General features: G+C 44.7%; 1 protein-coding gene across 4 annotated transcripts; it reads right to left on the reverse strand.

Moving 5' to 3' along the window:
* Positions 1-3,349: 3,349 nt before the first annotated feature.
* LOC128766407 (NLR family CARD domain-containing protein 3-like) lies at positions 3,350-19,771 on the reverse strand. 4 transcript variants are annotated; one of them, XM_053878024.1, is made up of 11 exons: positions 19,489-19,771; positions 18,884-19,019; positions 17,769-17,847; positions 17,558-17,695; positions 16,858-16,936; positions 16,511-16,730; positions 14,558-16,352; positions 14,312-14,485; positions 13,098-13,271; positions 9,462-9,637; positions 3,350-3,487 (listed from the first exon to the last, which is right to left on the reverse strand). In XM_053878024.1, exons 2-10 carry the CDS (start codon positions 18,915-18,917, stop codon positions 9,562-9,564), a joined length of 2,769 nt encoding a protein of 922 aa, XP_053733999.1. In that variant the 5' UTR covers positions 18,918-19,019; positions 19,489-19,771; the 3' UTR covers positions 3,350-3,487; positions 9,462-9,561. The 4 variants fall into 4 exon arrangements, with proteins under 4 accessions (XP_053733999.1, XP_053733997.1, XP_053733998.1 ...); XM_053878022.1 differs by lacking the exon at positions 3,350-3,487 and adding an exon at positions 9,817-12,923 and having other exon boundaries at positions 9,583-9,637; XM_053878023.1 differs by lacking the exons at positions 3,350-3,487; positions 9,462-9,637 and adding an exon at positions 9,644-12,923 and having other exon boundaries at positions 19,516-19,771.
* Between the last annotated feature and the right edge of the window lie 1,292 nt (positions 19,772-21,063).

Raw genomic sequence — 21,063 nt, forward strand, 5'->3', positions numbered from 1 at the left:
AAAGGTCAAAATATTAAAGGTTTTCACAGTGTTGACATCAATAAAGTTCTGATCAGCACCAGAATCAATGAGTGCAGACAATTTAAGTGACTGACCTTGGTGAGTTATGGTGACGTCAAACTTGGTGCGCAGATGGGGAGCTTGTGGGAAGGAGGTGCGGCTCGCTAGGAGTCGCCCAGATTCTAGCGAACCTGCCCGTTTCACGGACGGTGAGGACAGGTGGTTAAGAAGTGTCCGCTCCTCCCACAATAGAGACAGCTGTTGGACTGAATTCGACGGAGCCGCTCCTCCGGATCAATGCGATAACGCCCCAACTGCATCGGCTCTGAAGTGTCATTGGGCGGGAGAACAGGTGTGCCTTCATCCTTGGGGGTGTGACCAATCGGAGAGAGCTAGGCGGAGACTGGGTTCAGCGTGGTTTGCTGCTGTCTTTGTCTCCTCCGCTCACGGTGGCGGTTGTCAACCCTGATAGACAGCGCAATTAATTCATCCAGGCTAGTGCGGTGATGGTGCAGGAGGTGCAGGCTGTGGAATAGGGGTGCAGGAGGTGCAGGCTGTGGAGTAGGGGTGCAGGAGGTGCAGGCAGGCAGAATCTTTGAGGCAGAAGGAACAAACTGAAGTAACTCTGACTATGCGATGTGCAGGCAGAGGTAAATAGCAAAATATCCCGCTCGAAGACCAACCATGAAGGGTTGACAAACAGGCGAGGACTGGCAGGTTGGTCCGGTCTTTATACCTTCAGAAGATTGGAGGCGGGTGTGGATGTGACGAGGTGGGTTGGGCGGTGACGTCAGCGGAAGAAGTTGTGACAATAAAACAGTCTACAAAATTCATTATTACTGACCATATTGATCATAGTGCAATAAAGAAATAACGATGTGCAATAACAAATCATTCAAGTTTACATCCAGATAAGTGCCACTTTCTGTAATTACGCTCTTTCACTGCTGCTACTTGTGTATATATTATTTATTAGTTCCTATTTGTTGTTCTCTGAATGCTTGATTGTTTTGATATATTTTTACATTGTTTGCACCAAGGGAGTACACTGTACAAGGACAATAAAGGCAAGGCTATTCTATCCTATCCTATTCTATCTGAACTCTTCACTGAAGGTCGACTGACAGTTCAAGAGTTCATGGATGAAGATTGTTGTCATGTGATCTGTCCACAGGGAAGAAGAAGAAGGACAGACTGGTTTGAGAATGTGTTGAAGTCTTCTTCACATGAGGATGGAGACTTGGAGGAGTCTTTCAGGGACTGAACACAGTGATGATAGATGGAGCAGGAAGAGACCACTGAGCAGGACGTGAAGAAGTTTACAGGAGAAAGGAGGAGAGGGATGAAAGAGAAAGTTTCTCTTCTTCAAACATCTCACATTCTTTTGTTCTTTTCTGCAGAAGAACACGTTTGTTTCAGAGGAAGATTCTTCATTCCTCACTGTCAGCAGTGTGGATGGGGATTGGAACCAGCAACACCAGTTTGTTGGAGGAACACACTCACACACTCAGGTCACACACACACACTGAGGAACCAGAACCAGGAGCCTCTCTGAGTCCAAATCCCAGGTGCAGAGGTTCAGTGGAGGTGAATAGGGTGTAGAGGAGGGTCCAGACTCCAGAGGAGAATCTGTAGAAGATCAAAAGTCCAGCAGGTGCGTTCAGCAACACTCCAACTCTGTGAGAGACTTCTGAGCTCTCGATGACAGTTTCTGTCTTATTGTGACAGACTTTATATCCAGCATCATCAGAGCAGCTCAGACTCCAGGAATAAAGGTTCTGTCCAAACTCAGACTCGTCTTCTTTCCCTCCGTCTCTGCTGAGAGTCACGGCCACAGAAACTCTTCCTCTCCACTCCACCTCCCAGTAACAGACACCAGTCACAGCGTCTCTGCTCATCACTTGAGGACACCACTCAAACCTGTCGGGATGGTCCAGATACTCCTGATCCTCCGTCACTAGCTCCACCATGTGGTTGTTGTTGGACAGTAGGAGGCGCCGGTGAGCTGTGTCTGGGTCCAGTGAGAGTGGTCGGAAGTCTGAGAGAAGAAGACACACGTGGTGATGATGGAGGAAGAGCAGACCTTCTCTTCAAGAGACAATCATTGTCCCAGCAAGCCAGGGAAGGCTGCTCTGTTGGTCAACATGAGCTACAGTGGAGATCATGAGCCCACAGGTCCAAACTGTGTCTGGTCAACAGTCATCTGAGACTGGGGCCACCTCAAGACAAGAACCAGGAGGACTGGAACATCCCAGAATAATCTGGAGCAGCTGATGTGAAAGACATGTGAAAGACACAAGTGTCTCCATGTGAGGTCAGGAGCTAAGCTAGCCTGTCGCTAACATCAGTCTAGTTTAGGGAAAATGATGATGCTCAGAACTCCTGAGACTCTGGAGTCAAAGACTGAAGAGAGTGAAGGAATCAATGTTGGATGATGAGGAAAGTCCACAGTGCTGCTTCTAGATCTACACTGAGGCTCCTCACTAGCTGCTGCTGGACACCATGTTTGTGAGCAGTGTTCTGGGCAGTGACCTGGACTTGATGAAGACAAGTTCCAGCAGCAGATTCAAGGGCCACATGATGTCACTAACATCACAGCTGCTCCACTAGAAGCTGACAGAGTCGAGGAGTTCTCATGAAGCAATAAGATACAGACTTACATCTCTTCAGTCCAGATGTTAACCTCTGTGGTCCACAGTAATCCAGCCTGGAGGAAGAAAGAGGCAGAAGGATGAGAGCAGATCCATGTGACTTCAGATGTTTCAGGACTATTATCTCCTGCTGCTAAGTGGACGGCTCTTTCATGAGTGCGTTGGTGACAACAAAGATGGATCTCTAAACAGCTGCTCAGTCTCTACTGTCTCCTTGGTGTGTCCACTGGTGTCCAGCAGGAGAACAACATGTGTTTGGAGTCATGTGCTCAGTTCAGATGAAGAGTCTGAACAGCGTCACACAGCCACATCCTCTCTGTCTGCTTCTGGATCACATGTTCAGTCTGAAGCTCTTTGGAGCTCAGTCACTCAGTTCTGCTGCTCTGTCCATACCTGAGAATCTCCAGCCTCCAGTCTGGACTCTCCACTCCAGCAGACAGCAGCTCCAGTCCTGGTCCTCCTGGATGATTGAAGCTCAGGTCCAGCTCTCTCAGATGGGAGGGGTTAGAGGTCAGAGCTGAGGCCAGAGAAGCACAGCCTCTCTCTGAGATCCCACACCCTGACACACTGTGGTGAAGGAGGAACAGTGTTTCAGAGAATCATGAGAGAAGAAGAACCCAGTTGTGGAGCAGAACTGAAGAGAGGAGATGATGTGTTCTGACCTGAGAGTCTCCAGGGGACAGTGTGGACTCTTCAGTCCAGCAGACAGCAGCTCCAATCCTGGATCCTTCAGGATGTTGTAGCTCAGGTCCAGTTGTGTCAGACGAGAGGACGGAGAGCTGAGGACTGAGGACAGAAGGGAACCACTTCTCTCTGACAGTCCACACCTGCTCAGGCTGTGAAAGAAACGGGTGTCATCAGCAAGTGAGACTTTTTCAATCCTCTATTTGGACCAGAATTAAAACTCTTTATTTAATGTCACACATTAGCTTGAGCTGAATGCAGTGGAGGTGAGTGTGGGGGACGAAGAAAGGTCGACCAATAACTAAAGAGTCAGCATATCATTGGTCGATCACCTTCTCTCTCCAAGCATCTGATGCTCCAGCACAAGTTGCTGTGTTTTTCTAACAGCAGCACATGGAGCATCTAACTCTCGTCCTCAGGAAAACATGTTCAAGCGCCACACTGAGACAGAAGCTAATGCTAATGCTGCAATAGCTGTCATGACTCCGCTTCCAGGCTCCGAGTGATGTTTCCTCTGACTCCGGTGTTTTTTGGACTTCTCGTTCCCTGTGGTAACTCCTGGTTCTCGTATCTCTCCCTGTGTTCGGCTCCTCTTGTTCTGTGTGCAGCTAGCTCGTTTAACTCCTGGTTCTCGTGTCTCTTCCTGTGTTCAGTTCTCCTGTTCTGTTAGCTAGCTTTTTGGATTTCTCTGTGTTGAACTGAAGTGCCTGAGTTAGTGTTTTCTTCCTGTTTTTTCCGTGTGCTCCCTGGTTTCTTTTGTAGTTTCCTCCCGGTTCGGTGACGCTTTCTGTTTTGACTTTTTACCCATGTTTGTGCACTTCTGTTAGTTTCGTTACTGTTTTTTACATTCTGTGTTTGCTCTGTTTCTTCCCGGTTCGGTGACGCTTTCCGTTGTGTTTTCTTGTTTGGTTAATGATTAAATATTATAGCTCGCTCCTGCCTCAGTGTGACTTTCACCACTCGCGATTGGGCCCAGTCTCCACGTCCTCTATACGTGGCTTTAGCTCCCTCGTCCCCTTGACTCGTGACAATAGCGCCTCATTGTGTGGAAGCTGCACTTGATATTCATTTTTGAAAATGTTTTTGTATTTCCCAGGGAGAGACAGAGGTCACCAGGGCAGGCCCCCGATATTGATCTGCAGCGCCCCAGTAAAGAGAGCACCAGAGTTGTTGGTCTACAGAGCATCAGCTACAGATGGGTTTGTCTTCGTCGTAGTGCAGTGTGGGCAAAGACAATGAACCCAGACGCTCCAAACCACTGTCACTTTGCTTCCACTGTCTGAGCCGTGAAGCAGCAGCAATTTAGCTCCTGAATCTGCGCTTCAGCCCTGAAGGCAGGGCTGCCAACTCTCACACAGTCGGCCTGAGACTCACACAGATGAGGCTTGGCACACTCTCTCGCCACACGTCCCATTTCTCAGGGTTTTCTACCCAGTGACTTGATATGTGATCAACGCACTACTCTGCCACACGCTCCGCCAAATGGCTTTTTTTTTTTTACGATTACAATTTTTTTTAAATTACGATTTAACGGCTGGGTTTGATACACGCTACTTCCCGACCACTGAGGGATGCTGTTCCCAGGTAGCCTGGCACTGGCACCGGTGGCGCGCAGAGGTGTGTCTTGTTTTAAAAGACAAAAAAGTGTGATGGTCGTGTCTGCAAGTGTGGAAACTGGCTTTTTCTCTTGTTAATTAAACCAAGAGCAGTCTTTTCTCCACACATCGTCTTGTCTTTTATTTTCTCTTTTGACACTGGGGAAGACCCCAACCATTACAAATGGCGCACAAACATCTGAACAACAATCCTACTGGACCTTCACTTTAAAGTTCCGGAAGTAAGGTACGTTTACGAAACGCTGTTCATCCAAGCACCACGCTCGTCCCAGAGTCGCTGACGTCACATTGAGGTCATTTTCGCTTGCATGACCTGCTTACAACGGAGTAACCTCCCGAGTCAAGCCAAAAGTTGTTGCCTCCTACATTATTGGAATTATTATGATCCAGGGAAAGTACACGCAATTACTTTAATAAATTAAATAGAATACTGGGGAGGGGGAATATGTAAATTGAACGATAAGAGAATTAATCGCTGTCTCGAAAATTATTGTATATATTGATCAGGCCATTGTTGTTCGCAGGAGATGGAAGCACCGTGTTCGTGGATGTTATTTAAAAAAGAGAGGAGGCCGCGTTAATGTGCCAAACTATGTCGCTGGGAGGAGTTCTTGTTCTGTGGGAGTTTTTGTTTTAATAACTATAATGATGATTTTGTTGTGCTAAATATTTCTTGCAGCTTGTGGAAGAAGGGCACAAGAGGAAAGGTGGCTCCATTAAAAAAAGGTGTCCTTTTTGTGGCACAGAAATGTATGGTGCTCAAAAAAAAGTAAGAATTGCCAAAAACACCAGCCATCGAAAGAAAAACTAAAAACTAGAATAAAAAAAATTGATAGTGTCAAAGAGACCTGGCTGCAAAATTACAAGAAGCACCACAATGTCGCTTCTTATCAGCATGAGGCAATTATATTGGTAAGTTTGATCATTTTGTGTGTGTGAATGCGTCGGCTGTTGAAAGAAAACAATGACTAAAAGTACTGTACATTTTCAGAGTGCCTGAAAATCATTGCTGTCATTGTCATGCAATGCATAAATGACTTGTCATGAGGCAACGACTCAGCGTGTTGTTGTAAGGATAGATATATCTATGTGCCTTTGTGCATGTGTATAATATATATCTCCCTTTGTGTATCTTTATAGCTTGAAAAACTCAATGTGCTGGGTAATAAACCAACCGTTTTGTGGGTAAACAAAAGAAAAATGGGCATAACTTTGACATCTTAATGCCACGCTGCCACTTTTCAAGTGTGTCCAGACAATATCTGTCAAAGATGTCCACAATTTATGAGGCCATTTGTGACGGTAAGTACTGTAGTGATAATAATAACTTGATTTGTATAGTGCGTTTTAGGAGACTGTTTACAAATTGCTTACTGTACAGAGACATTATTGGACATGCTCATTTTTGGATCTCGACTGGCAGGCTGTTCCAGAACGAAAGAGCCTTGACAATGAAGTGAATTCTGAAGTGGAAATGGAGCCAGTGCAGAGACATTGGAGTGATGTGCTGCCGTCTGTTGGAGCCAATTGGAAGCCTGGCTGCTGAGCTGTGAAGCAGCCAGTATGGAGAGAGATGCAGTCGTCCAGGCGGGAGAATATAAAGGCATGAATTCGTTTTTGTGAAGCAAGAGCATGGGTTACAGTTTAGATTTAATTTCTAACTGAAGGAAATGAACTGAAGTGCTCTTTACTGTGAGGAAATGGTCAAGAGTCAAATACGACGTAGAAACTTCAAGCTGCCAGAGTTATGTTTTATACAAGGGACTGAGGATGTTATCAGGGAGGGTCGGAGAGTTTGGTGAGGGAAAGACTCATTTTTCTGTTTTTGACTGGTTCAGCTGAGGGACATTTTCTCCAAAAGGATTTTTCTCATTCACTTTTATTTTTATTAAAATCAATAACTTAATTTATTGAACTTGATTTTTGACTGCGTATTTGTGGTTGCACAGAGGCAGAATACCCAGGAGTGAAAAACAAAACAAAACAAAAGGAAGAAAACCATTTGTTTAACAAAGATTAGAGACAGCAAAGCGATGAGGACATGGTCACTTTGAATCTCATCCGATTGGTGGACCAGTGGATGAGATGGCCTCTACGTCTACTACAAGTGCGCTGGAGATGGGTGGGTATATGTGAGTCACTGCATGCATGAATTGGTGTTAATTCGCTGTAAAACAATATGCACTTTATTTTCCAAATTGCATGTATTGCTTGAATAGTGTAACATTTTTTCTTTTAACACGCTTTAAATTGTTTTACAGATCAGAGGTAAGGGGGTTGTGACAAAAAAAAGAAGCGATAAACAAGTACGTTTGGAGTGTGTGTCTGTGTGTGAGCTGTTGAACGGCTGATGAGATGCCGTGGAACAGAATCTTTATTTTCAGCAATCTGCATTGACTCCTAGTACAAGAGTCCATGTTTGTGAACAATAACAAGACTTATCTCTTGCTGCATGGTGATTAAGTATGTATTGATTGTTGAACTAATCTATGATCATTTGCTCAGAGAAGTATTACATTTAGATCTATTTTTGTACAAATCCATATTGTGTCTTTTTTTATCATACAGGTTGTTCTCATGACACCCTCGAAACATTCGCCGTCAAGCGTCTGCTAAGAGAAAGAGTGAGAAGGGTCAGCGTCAAAAATGTTGGTTGAGCTTTAAACTTTAAATTTCGTTGATCTCTCTGCCTCCTTATCACTGACGTCAGAACCTTACTTGGGGAAGTTTGAGCTCCACCCACGTTGAGCTCGAGGGTCCTGCCCACTTAAGCGACTCAACGTTGAGTTCAGCCCGTCTTCAACGTTTACACATGCCCATCAACCATTTCGTTCGCATCTCAAACAGGCCACAGAACTTCAGCCAAGTGTTCCACAACACTGGAAGTAAGAGAGACTTCTTTAAAGCCGACCATTGAATATGCTCTTAACATATTACCTTATCATATTATATTACATCGTTGTGATGCAACAGGTCTGTAATTTCATTTGTGTCTTTATCAATATTTTTGAGTTTGATGTTAACCGAGCATAATATTAATATAATAATTCATAATTAATATAGTTTCGTCATTTTAGATTGATAGTGTAATAACATTTGGATGAAATACGTCATGATGATGTAGAAACAAGATATATATTTGTCAGAATAAATGATGTTTTCATGATTAAAAGCCTTTTATTAAAAGTCTGTGTATTGGACATTGTAACAAAAATGACAATGTGACCACATTTGCACTTTAGAATTGAAGTCTAACTTGCTGACTTTACTGTTCTCTCTTTCAGAGTTCACAGTCTTGAAGCCTTTGCTTCATTTGAAGTGAATGAATGAGAGGCTGACAATAAAAACAAACTGCATTTGTGTGTTGTCTTGATTATGACTGTATTGCAACTGTGTTCCAAGTGGTCTCCAGTATTTTGTGTGAGCTGAGTACACAATTTAAACGTTTGTATTAGTATTAAAACACATCTGTACAGCGAAACCACATACTCATTTGAGTGACACAAAGGTCTCATTTCAGAGTCAGACTGAAGTATCTGTTTTGTCCACTTGTAATTTTCCTGTAAATTGAGAAGACTCAAGACGCTGATAAAATAACGTGCAGCTGTAAAAATGTACCACCCTATGGCACCATAAAGACAGTCCACGTTACGTTCCTATGTTAGTTGCTTCATTCTTAATGATCATTTCACAGGTGAAAATGGCTCTCCTCCAGTATACAATTAGTGACGAAGAGTGAAGATAATTTTTTTGGGTCGTATTTTTGCTTGCAAACTCCTGATGTTTCATGCCGGTTTTATGTTGGGGCAGAACGCTTGAACTCAACGTTCCAGGGTAGCCAGTGTACCTTGGCTCTGTTTCTCACTTCCCTGGAGCGATGTTTGATGTGATGTCTGTCTGTGATTCTGTTGTCTGTAGCCCTCCAAACCTCTCAGAGGCAAGCAGGACATCGTCATCTACAGACTCATCCCTTTCTGAGGACGATTGGGCCGGTCCCTCGGGTCTCCATCTTAGGAGAATTGCAGCGTTGGATCAAGGTACACTGCAGCCCGAGTTGCCTCTGGCCCTAACTATCACAAGTTTGCTTTCTCTGACGGCTCAGCTCAGCCGAGCTAGTGCCAAAGCCATCCTCCTAAACTGTGTTTTACTGCAGGTACTTTCTGGTACCCAAGAAGACAGGAGAGTGGAGACCTGTTCTGGACCTCAGTCTCCTCAACCAATGACCAGACATAATATACATAAACTCCTTAGATCTTGCAGAGCTGACACTCTGACTGGCTCATTAAAAAGGGGCAGATATGACCAGATACTTTCTTCTCTCTGCTCCTTTTGATCCCTGAAATCACATGGAGATGGAAGATGCTGCTGTGTGTTTGCTGGAACGAGGGATGGAAACAAACTTCACAATCTCATCCAACTCAATGATGGTCTGTTGACTCTCTGAAGCTGGAGTCTCCACCTCTGACTTTCACATTTGAGCTCTGAAGCTGGACACATGATGTGTTCTGACCTGAGAGTCTCCAGGTGACAGTGTGGACTCTTCAGTCCAGCAGACAGCAGCTCCACTCCTGGATCCTTCAGGTCATAGTTGTAGCTCAGGTCCAGTTGTGTCAGACGAGAGGTTGAGAGCTGAGGACTGAGGACAGAAGGGAACCACTTCTCTCTGACAGCTGACACCAGCTCAGGCTGTGAAAGAGACGAGTGTCATCAACCAGTGAGACTTTTTCAGTCCTCTTTTTTGACAAGACTTTAAACTCATTATCTGAGGACACACTGAACTCATCATCACAATATTGTTGGAATATTTGAAGCAGTTTCAATCAGTCAGGATCAACTTGATTAAACATGAAGACAAAAGCACAAACCTGATGAAAGAGGAACAAAATATTGGGGGTTTTGTTGTCAACAAGACTTTATCGTCAGCTCCCTCTCTAATATGAGCAGGAAAAGCTTCTGTAGAAGAGCAGACTTCCACACAAACTATAGAGACGTCAGTGAATGATGCTGGATTTTTGGAACATGACCAAGGATTTAGAAATCATCCAGTCAGCAACCTGGAATCACTGCACTGCAGCGCCCCCGTGTGGGTGGTCTGGGACTGTTGGCAGTGAGAATGGTGGACACTCGAGACACAGGACTTCAGACTAGAGACTTTGTCGTCGTCCATTGTTACAGTGTTGAAGTGTTGAGTGATGAAACCACAGCGTTAGCTCTGCAGCTGAGTGTTAGCATTTCATCACCAGCAGGTTTTGATTCATCTGGACCCACAAGCCTCCACTTGCTGACCACTGGTCCTATGGAGGGATATCTCTGCCATCAAGATTTGAATAGAAAAAAAAGTAATAGAATTAGAAATTATTATTATTATTATTACTTTCATTCAAGTTAGGAACAAGGAAAAAGATGTGGGTTTTTTTTGTTTTGTTTCAAATTGTATTTAGGATTTCAAAAGTTTTTTATTTTTTTCAGATTCATTTTCTTTTATATTAAAGCTTGAAAAACTCAATGCGCTGGTAATAAACCAACCCTTTTTTTGGGTAAACAAAAGAAAAATGGGCATAACTTTGACGTCTTAATGCCACGCTGCCACTTATCAAGTGTGTCCAGACAATATCTGTCAAAGATGTCCACAATTTATGAGGCCATTTGTGACGGCAAGTACTATAGTGATAATAACAACTTGATTTGTATAGTGCGTTTTAGGAGACTGTTTACAAATTACTGTACAGAGACATGAATTGGTGTTAATTCGCTGCAAAACAATATGCACTTTATTTTCCAAATTGCATGTATTGCTTGAATAGTGTAACATTTTTTCTTTTAACATGCTTTAAATTGTTTTACAGATAAGAGGTAAGAGGTTTGTGACAAAAAAAAGAAGCGATAAAAAAGTACGTTTGGAGTGTGTGTCTGTGTGTGAGCTGTTGAACGGCTGATGAGATGCCGTGGAACAGAATCTTTATTTTCAGCAATCTGCATTGACTCCTGGTACAAGAGTCCATGTTTGTGAACAATAACAAGACTTATCTCTTGCTGCATGGTGATTAAGTATGTTTTGATTGTTGAACTAATCTATGATCATTTGCTCAGAGAAGTATTACATTTAGATCTATTTTTGTACAAATCCATATTGTGTCTTTTTTTATCATACAGGTTGTTCTCATGACACCCTCGAAACATTCGCCGTCAAGCGTCTGCTAAGAGAAAGAGTGAGAAGGGTCAGCGTCAAAAATGTTGGTTGAGCTTTAAACTTTAAATTTCGTTGATCTCTCTGCCTCCTTATCACTGACGTCAGAACCTTACTTGGGGAAGTTTGAGCTCCACCCACGTTGAGCTCGAGGGTCCTGCCCACTTAAGCGACTCAACGTTGAGTTCAGCCCGTCTTCAACGTTTACACATGCCCATCAACCATTTCGCTTGTATCTCAAACAGGCCACAGAACCTCAGCCAAGTGTTTCACAACACTGGAAGTAAGAGAGACTTCTTTAAAGCCGACCATTGAATATGCTCTTAACATATTACCTTATCATATTATATTACATCGTTGTGATGCAACAGGTCTGTAATTTCATTTGTGTCTTTATCAATATTTTTGAGCTTGATGTTAACCGAGCATAATATTAATATAATAATTCATAATGAATATGGTTTCGTCATTTTAGATTGATAGTGAAAAACATTTGGATGAAATACGTCATGATGATGTAGAAACAAGATATATATATTTGTCAGAATAAATGATGTTTTCATGATTAAAAGCCTTTTATTAAAAGTCTATGTATTGCACATTGTAACAAAAATGACAATGTGACCACATTTGCACTTTAAAATTGAAGTCTAACTTGCTGACTTTACTGTTCTCTCCTTCAGAGTTCACAGTCTTGAAGCCTTTGCTTCATTTGAAATGAATGAATGAGAGGCTGACAATAAAAACAAATTGCATTTGTGTGTTGTCTTGATTATGACTGTATTGAAACTGTGTTCCAAGTGGTCTCCAATATTTTGCGCGAGCTGAGTACACAATTTAAACGTTTGTATTAGTATTAAAACACATCTGTACAGTGAAACCACATACTCATTTGAGTGACACAAAGGTCTCATTTCAGAGTCAGACAGAAGTGTCTGTTTTGTCCACTTGTAATTTTCATGTAAACTGAGAAGACTCAAGATGTTGATAAAATAACGTGCAGCTGTAAAAATGTACCACCCTGTGGCGCCATAAAGACAGTCCACGTTACGTTCCTATGTTAGTTGCTTCATTCTTAATGATCATTTCACAGGTGAAAATGGCTCTCCTCCAGTATACAATTAGTGACGAAGAGTGAAGATAATTTTTTTGGGTCGTATTTTCGCTTGCAAACTCCTGATGTTTCATGCCGGTTTTATGTTGGGGCAGAACGCTTGAACTCAACGTTCCAGGGTAGCCAGTGTATCTTGGCTCTGTTTCTCACTTCCCTGGCGCGATGTTTGATGCGATGTCTGTCTGTGATTCTGTTGTCTGTAGCCCTCCAAACCTCTCAGAGGCAAGCAGGACATCGTCATCTACAGACTCATCCCTTTCTGAGGACGATTGGGCCGGTCCCTCGGGTCTCCATCTTAGGAGAATTGCAGCGTTGGATCAAGGTACACTGCAGCCCGAGTTGCCTCTGGCCCTAACTATCACAAGTTTGCTTTCTCTGACGGCTCAGCTCAGCCGAGCTAGTGCCAAAGCCATCCTCCTAAACTGTGTTTTACTGCAGGTACTTTCTGGTACCCAAGAAGACAGGAGAGTGGAGACCTGTTCTGGACCTCAGTCTCCTCAACCAATGACCAGACGGCTGTTCCGGATGTTGACGACCAGGAGACTCCTGTAGTGCGTCAGAGTGTGAGAGTACATAAACTCCTTAGATCTTGCAGAGCTGACACTCTGACTGGCTCATTAAAAAGGGGCAGATATGACCAGACTGTTTCTTCTCTCTGCTCCTTTTGATCCCTGAAATCACATGGAGATGGAAGATGCTGCTGTGTGTTTGCTGGAACGTGGGATGGAAACAAACTTCACAATCTCATCCAACTCAATGATGGTCTGTTGACTCTCTGAAGCTGGAGTCTCCACCGCCGACTTTCACATTTCAGCTCTGAAGCAGGACACATGATGTGTTCTGACCTGAGAGTCTCCAGGTGACAGTGTGGACTCTTCAGTCCAGCAGACAGCAGCTCCACTCCTGGATCCTCCAGGTAGTTGCAGCTCAGGTCCAGTTGTGTCAGACGAGAGGACGGAGAGCTGAGGACTGAGGACAGAAGGGAACCACTTCTCTCTGACAGTTCACACCAGCTCAGGCTGTGAAAGAGACGAGTGTCATCAACAAGTGAGACTTTTTCAATCCTCCATTGTGACCAGACTTTAAACTCTTTATTGGAGGACACACTGAACTCTTTCCACTCAGAAGATCATCATCACATTAGTGTTGGAATATTTGAAGCAGTATATATCAGTCAGGATCAACTTGATTAAACATGAAGACAAAAACACAAAGCAGATGAAAGAGGAACAAAATATTGGGGGTGTTGTTGATAAAGAGGAGACTTTATATTTATCCAGCTGCTCCAACAGGAAGTGACATCACAAACCAACTGTAAAGGGGGAAATCTGTTCTCACTTCTCTCTTTCCAGTTTCCTGATCAGGAATCTGTCCTTTGTGAGCAATTGAAAGATTTGACCTTAAAAAGTTGCTCAAAGTCATGATCCACTGGATCAGACTGATTGTTGCAGCAGTCACATGACAGGAGAATGTGGAGACGATCCACTTTGATGTTTCTCCCTCAGAGGCTCAGGACTGTGAAGCTGCTTTTATACTGCAGCTAGAATGACTGGGATCAGTGGGTCAGGCTGGTAGTTTTGTGCACTATGATCGGGTCGTCCTGGTGTGTGGACCCAGGTCAAACAAGCCTGCAGTAGAAATGGGTTTTTATCAGGCCTGGCCCGACAGCTCATCCCACCTTCACCAGCTAATGTCCCTGACGTCTGCATTGTTGTACGCGTCTGTCCTGCTCTGTTTGTCACCCAAACTGATGCAGAGATTTTTTTATTAGACCGATTTATCAACCCTCTCCTCTTGAACTCAATACGATGAGGACTTGTTACGTTTACCCCACAGAGTGATAAAACAACTGGTCCACTTTCATGTGAGTCCTCATCATCACATGTGCACCTGTCACAGTAACATGGCTGCAGGAGGAACCTGCTGGAGGCTGACGCCACTGAGAATCAGCTGCTGCATTGAAGAGCAAACTGATGAGAAACGGTGACTCTCTGAAAGAAGGAGTCACCTCTGACTTTCACATTTCAGCTCTGAAGCAGGACACATGATGTGTTCTGACCTGAGAGTCTCCAGGTGACAGTGTGGACTCTTCAGTCCAGCAGACAGCAGCTCCACTCCTAGATCCTTCAGCTTGTTGTAGCTCAGGTTCAGTTGTGTGAGGCGAGAGGACGGAGAGCTGAGGACTGAGGACAGAAGGAAACCACTTCTCTCTGACAGCTGACAGTCTCTCAGTCTGAATAAAAAGAATAAGGGAATCAAACCTTCATGTTCAGTTCACATCATCATCATCATTTGATCCACTCACAGAACTTCCTTTGAAGCTTGGACCACAGGCAGCAGCCTCTCAAGAGCCTCCACTGAAGCAGAGTATTTCTTCAGGTCAAACACTTCCAGATCTTCCTCTGAGGACAGTAAGATGAAGGCCAGGGTGGACCACAGAGCAGGAGACAGTTGCTCTGTGGAGATACGTCCTGATCTCAGCTGCTGTTGGACCTGCTCCACCAGAGAAGTGTCCTTCACTTCACTCAGACAGTGGAACAGATTGATGATTCTCTCTGGAGACACTTTCTCACTGATCTTCTTCTTGATGAGCTCTGCTGTGTCCTGACGGGTCCAGGAGCTACTTCCTGTCTGTGTCAACAAACCTGGAAGGAGACTCTGGCTGCTCTGCAGAGAAAGACCCAGGAGGAAGCGCAGGCACAAGTCCAGATGTCCATTTGGACTTTCTACAGCTTCATTTATTGTTCTCTGGTAGAACTTTTTCATGTGACGTTTGTTTCTCAAGATTCTTGACCGTCTAGAGGTTTGTTGTGAATCAAGCAGATTGACTCCAGAGTTGAAGAACATCAGGCGGACATGAAGAGCAGCCAGAAACTCCTGAAGACTCAGGTGGATGAAGCAGAAGACCTTGTCCTGGTACAGTCCTCTCTCCTCTCTGAAGATCTGTGTGAAGACTCCAGAGTAAACTGCAGCAGCTGTGATGTCGATGCCACACTCTGTGAGGTCTGATTCATAGAAGATCAAGTTTCCTCTCTGCAGCTGCTCAAAAGCCAGTTTTCCCAGAGACTCAATCATCTTCCTGCTCTCAGGATCCCAAACTGTGTCTGTCCCAGCTCCTCCATGGTACTTGATCTTCTTGACTTTGGCCTGAACCACCAGGAAGTGGATGTACATCTCAGTCAGGGTCTTGGGCAGCTCTCTGGTCTCTCTGCTCTTCAACATGTCCTCCAGAACTGTGGCAGTGATCCAGCAGAAGATGGGGATGTGACACATGATGTAGAGGCTTCGTGAGCTCCTGATGTGAGAGATGATGGTGGTCTGCTCCTCATCTCTGAACCTCTTCCTGAAGTACTCCTCCTTCTGGAGTTCAGTGAACCCTCTGACCTCTGTCACCATGTCCACACACTCAGGAGGGATCTGATTGGCTGCTGCAGGTCGGGTGGTTATCCAGAGGTGAGCTGAGGGAAGCAGCTTCCCCCTGATGAGGTTGGTCAGCAGGATGTCTACTGAGGTGGACTCTGTAGCTTCTGTCAGGACCCGACTGTTGAAGTCCAGAGGGAGTCGACACTCGTCCAGACCGTCCAAGATGAACAGAACCTGGACTCCTTCAAAGCTGCTGAGTCCTGATTCTTTGGTTTCAGGAAAGAAGCGATGAACAAGTTCCACCAAACTCAACTTCTTCTCTTTCAGCAGGTTCAGCTCTCTGAAGGTGAAAGGAAACATGAGCTGGAAGTTCTGGTGGGCTTTGTCTTCAGCCCAGTCCAGAGTCAGCTTCTGTGTCAGGAGGGTCTTCCCAATGCCAGCCACGCCCTTCGTCAGCAGGCTCCTGATTGGTCCCTCTCTCTCAGGTGAGGCTTTAAAGAGGTCTTCTTGTCTGATGGTAGTTTCTGCTCTGGTCCGGTTCCTGGTTGCTGCTTCGATCTGTCGGACCTCGTGCTCCTGGTTGATCTGGTCTGTGCCCCCCTCAGTGATGTAGAGCTCTGTGTAGATCTGATTCAGAGGGGCGGAGTTTCCTGCTTTAGCCACCCCCTCAAACACACTGTGGAACTTCTTCTGCAGGCTCCTCTTCAGTCGTCCTGCACACACTCCACCACGACTTACTGAGTGAAGAGAGAAGTCACGTGATCAGAGGATTATGGAAGGTGAAGCTGATCAAGCTCCAGATCATTCTTCTCATCAGCTCCAGATATTTCAGCTCAAATGGACTTTTAGACTGAAGGATTCACATTCAGCAGGTTGAAGGTTCAAATCCTCTTACTGCTCCACACACGACCAGCAAGCGCCTCCTCCTCCATGCTCCTCAGGAGGTTCATGATGAAGTCCAGGAAAGCTTCTCTGCTGCTCCTCATCTGCTCCTCATCACACTTCACCTTCACCTCTTCCTCATCATCCTGGTATTTGGGATCATCTGGACTGAGGATCCTTTGGACTCTCCTCACTTCCTTCTTCACCAGGGCCATGACTGTCTCCTCAAGCAGCTGAAATACAAACATGTGACCTGATCATGTGACAGAAAGAAAACCTGCTGACCTTCAGAGGTGACCAGAATCCTGTCTGGTGAGTTAGCATCTGTTGTAGTTAGCAGGAGGAGCTACTTGAACACACCTGAAGTGTGGAGTCCAGATCTGTCTGATGCTGCTGGACACACTGGAGACTCAGAACATCTGAGACTTGCTGATCCTCTCTGTGAAGAACGTCAGGCAGTAAATCAGCTCTAGGTCAAGACTCAGACTGTGACTCAGGTGCAGCTCAGCTGAAACGGAACAATCTAGCTCCAGATTCATGGAAACCAGATGAAACAGACGTGAACTTTGTCACACACTTCAGTCATGAGTTCATGTTTCATCAGTTCAGTTCACTGCTTCTTCTCTTGAATGTGCAGTTTCCTCGTCGTGGAGCAGCACTTTTGACTCCAGTTGAATAAACACCAGATCCTGCCATAACAACCAGCATTTCCAGATAGTGGGAAGAATGAAGACAGTCTCATCTGATCTCATAAAAATGCTCCCAGAAGACTTGGAGGATAAGAATTTAGTAAGTTGTTTAGAATTCTGCTGCTTGATACAACAACTCAAACCTTCTTCACCAACAGATGAATGATCCAGTGAATGAAGAATTCTTTCTGAGTCCAGCAGCAGGTGTCCGTCTGACAGCAGCAGTTATTAGCTGCATTATTGTTGCCCATGCTGACATATCAACTGAGATGAAGCTGGTGAACATCAGTTCAGTCCAAGCAGAAGGAGCCTCAGAGACTTTTGTACAGACTCAACAATCACATGAGTGGAGTGGGACAGGAAACCCTCACCTCTCTTCTGAAGGCTCTAGTCCACCTTTGAAATCAATAGGATGATGCATCGACGCATCACTCTTCAGAGACACACAGCTGGGAGCAGGTCCAGGTCTGTGTCCTCGTCCAGCAGCTTCTGATGTGAGTGTCTCTGATCTGAAGACAGAAGTTGCAGTGTGAAAATGGTTTCAAGTATTTGGAGCTCTGACAGGAGAACTGATCTTCTCACCTCTCAGCTCTGGTCTGGCTGCCATGGTCCTCACCCAGAGGGGCTTTAGAGGGAGGAGCTTCCTCCTCTCTGTCCACACCTTCACACAAATACAGCAGCATCATGGTGAGGTCTGATGGTGGCTGGAAGAACCTGCTGCTCATCAGAGCCACTGGTTCTTCACTGATCTCAGTCTCAGCTCAACTTCATGCTGACCTTCTGACCATTCCTGGCTTCAAACTACAGAAATCTAAAGACGACCACACTTTATTCCTTCATGTGGAAATGAGTTGTGTGTGTGTTGCTCTTTTTTTAAAATGAAGTGGACATCAATGTCACTGGCAATCAAGCTGCATCAGGGCCAGTTTCAGAAAGGTGGTTCAGTTGGTTCACACACAACACCCCATCCTCCACACTATATATGACAGTGTTGTCAGGCTTTTGGGGCAAACGTGAACAGAACCTCTTGTATTACTTCCTGATGAACCAACTGTGAACCTGTTCATTCTGATGTCTATGTCTTTGGTGTCTATTTCACTTCAGTCAGTGACATGGTTTAGAATGTGTGACACAGCCTCAGTTCCTCCCATGGTGTTAGTAGAATCTTCTGTCTGCCACTCAACTGTTTTTCTTCCATAATTATTAGGAATATTCGAGTGGCAAGCTGTTGCTCATGTTTCAGAGAATATGCTGTCGAGGTGAAAGCTGTATCTGTTACTAGTGCAGCTAGAAGAGAGAGCAACAATGAGGAAACACTGTTCCCTCACGCTGATGTGAACTCTGGTTGGATCAGGAGTCCAAACTTCATCTGAAGAATCTCACACATGGTGTGGTTCTGTTTGGGCTTTGGTGATGATATTGAAACAAAATAGCTCGCAGCAACACTACTACTTTGTTTATGGAACGATGAACAACCTATTGACAAGAAACAATCATAAAACAATTCACTGTGAAGGAACCAGCTGATGATGAAATGTGTCGTTGAACTAGTCGAAGTAGTTCCTGTAGAAACCTTTGCCAAACACAGCAACATGTGGCTGCTTCACCACTTTATGTAGAGTCTAGTGTTTACTTGGCTGCTGTGACATGATTCATCCACTCGCTCCTCATGTGTGGACAGGTGGGAGGTCACTGACCTGGGAGCAGCTCTCTGCTCTGACTTGTGTCCATGTTTGGAGGTGGAGCTTCCAGCTGAGCTCAGCTTCTTCTTCTGCTCTGCTCACAGAAACTCGTTCATCGATGGAACTCACCCTGTGCGCGAGCTGCTGTGTCCTGTAAAAGACGAACAGAGGTGTTGTTTGTGTTTGTACTCGCATTCCACACCACACTTCCGCTCGTGACGAGTGTGTCGCCTGGAGCGAGATTTAAAATAAATCTAAACAAATCCAACATGAACTCAACAGTTGACTTGAGTCGCCTGTGAGAAGCACAATACGTGAAGAAAAACGCGGTCTTCACAGCACACAAATACTGACATCTACTGGCGGGAAATGGTATGTCATTTCCGCTCTCATTTCCGCACAGTGACACGTTTCGTGTGAATAAATTGTCACAACTCATTCAGTTCTTATGTCAAAGGAACAATTGATAACGATTGGATTCAGGTTATTCCCTAAAGTGAAGAGGGAATAATCCGGAATGACGCAACATTGGCGGCGTCCTTTTATTTTACGTCCATCTCGCAAGAATTGCAAGTTTGAAGCTTCAGGTGAACTGTGACGTCACTATTGGACAAACTCACCGTTGCCTACTGCGATGCCGTATTTACCTCTGCGGCCGAGTCCTCTCTCAATCTTCCGTCAGTCAAACAAACCCAAGTGCGGAGAACTTCGGCTTCACTTTCACTTTCCTCCAAGTGCGTCACCGTCAGATCAACAGGAAGTTCAACTTTATATGATAAACGTAGGTCATAAACTTAGGTGCACTCCAACAGTTTAATACAGAAGTCAACTGTTGAAATAACTTGCTGTATTTCTAGTTTGTCTCGAACAATAATGCAAACACAGACAGTCGACGTGCGCTCGACTCCACGGCCGTTTCTTCCTGGTATATGCGCCCCGCAGCCACCAGGGGGCACCAAAGCTGCATGTTCAGTATCTGCTGAGGCGAACTGTCGCCACTTATTTATTGACGCCGATTATGTGCTCACAAATAAGCAAAATTAAATTAAATTCGCTGTGGCTTGTGTTTTTTTTATTAGGTCGTTGAACCACACACTTAGTTAAGTGGAGGTGTCATGAGAAGAGACGTGCCGTGTTGGTTTCTATGATTTATTTGAGTCACAACAGCTCACAGGCAGCACACGTGGATTTCTGCCGAACGGAAAACCCGCTCCGGTGTCTCTGTACTGACACACACGTCGTCCGTCACTACGGCAATCACATTAGGACACAATACAATTCTCACTACATCTCCCCCTTTTAGGAAAATGTAACCAACTTAAATGTTCAGACTGAAATGCGTATGTTAAATGAAAAGGGAATACACTCATAACAAACTCTCAGATAGCTCTTACAAAAACCAAAAATCCTAAAATGCTCATCAACTAAACTATAGTGTTTTTCGAACATCAGACATCATCGGGGTCGACTACCTTCAGTCTGAAAGGGATTATTCTGCCCTTTTTTTTTTTTTTTCAACAGAACTCGTGCAACCAAATATACAGTCAATTGTCAACAGTTTCTGAACCTGGCCGGTAGTTTTATCTCACGCCCCCGTGATGAGAATGTCACGGGCCTCTGCGGAGTTGCAGGCAGAATGGAACGCACGCAGTGGTGCGAACTCAGGCATCCTCTGTGGCCACTCGTTTCTTATGTGTGAGACAAGTTCTGGAGAAAGACCAAGTGACTGTCGGTGAGTAACAGCTACTGCAGCTCAGCATCTTTCTTCTTCAGTTCAGCGATCTCCTGCTGGAGGCCTCCCAATTGAACTAGTTGACTTGTCCGAGTGTCAGTCGCTACTGTTTGCCACAAACTAAACTTTTGACTGAGCACAATTGTGCCTTGGCCAAGGTTCCTCTGGTGGTTATGAGACTCTGGATTTTTTTCAATGAACAAAGTGAATACATATATCAGACTGTTAAAGTTGTGATCAGCTTTTATTTTATTTTTTATTTTAAAACACTTTCCTTGTTAGTGGGATCCCCACTGACCACGGCAATAAATTTGATTCTGATTCTGATGTCACTTTCTACCGCGTCTTAAAACTGTGACACACTTACCATTTCGCTAATAAGCTTTATTGAAGTGCAGCACCCCTGGTGGTCCACACAATTCAACAGTTACAGATCAGCTCCAACACGCAGGATAAAACTTTA

This window comes from Synchiropus splendidus, chromosome 10, assembly GCF_027744825.2.
Source record: "Synchiropus splendidus isolate RoL2022-P1 chromosome 10, RoL_Sspl_1.0, whole genome shotgun sequence".
Lineage (NCBI taxonomy): Eukaryota > Metazoa > Chordata > Actinopteri > Syngnathiformes > Callionymidae > Synchiropus > Synchiropus splendidus.

Excerpts from the sequence above, each read along its gene's own strand:
- LOC128766407 (XM_053878022.1), bottom strand. The coding sequence starts at position 18,917 with ATGGACACAAGTCAGAGCAGAGAGCTGCTCCCAG. Across the intron at positions 16,731-16,857 it reads ATCTGGACTCCACACTTCAG|CTGCTTGAGGAGACAGTCAT; the intron begins GTGTGTTCAAGT and ends TTTGTATTTCAG. Across the intron at positions 13,272-14,311 it reads TGTCACCTGGAGACTCTCAG|CCTGAGCTGGTGTGAACTGT; the intron begins GTCAGAACACAT and ends TCTCTTTCACAG.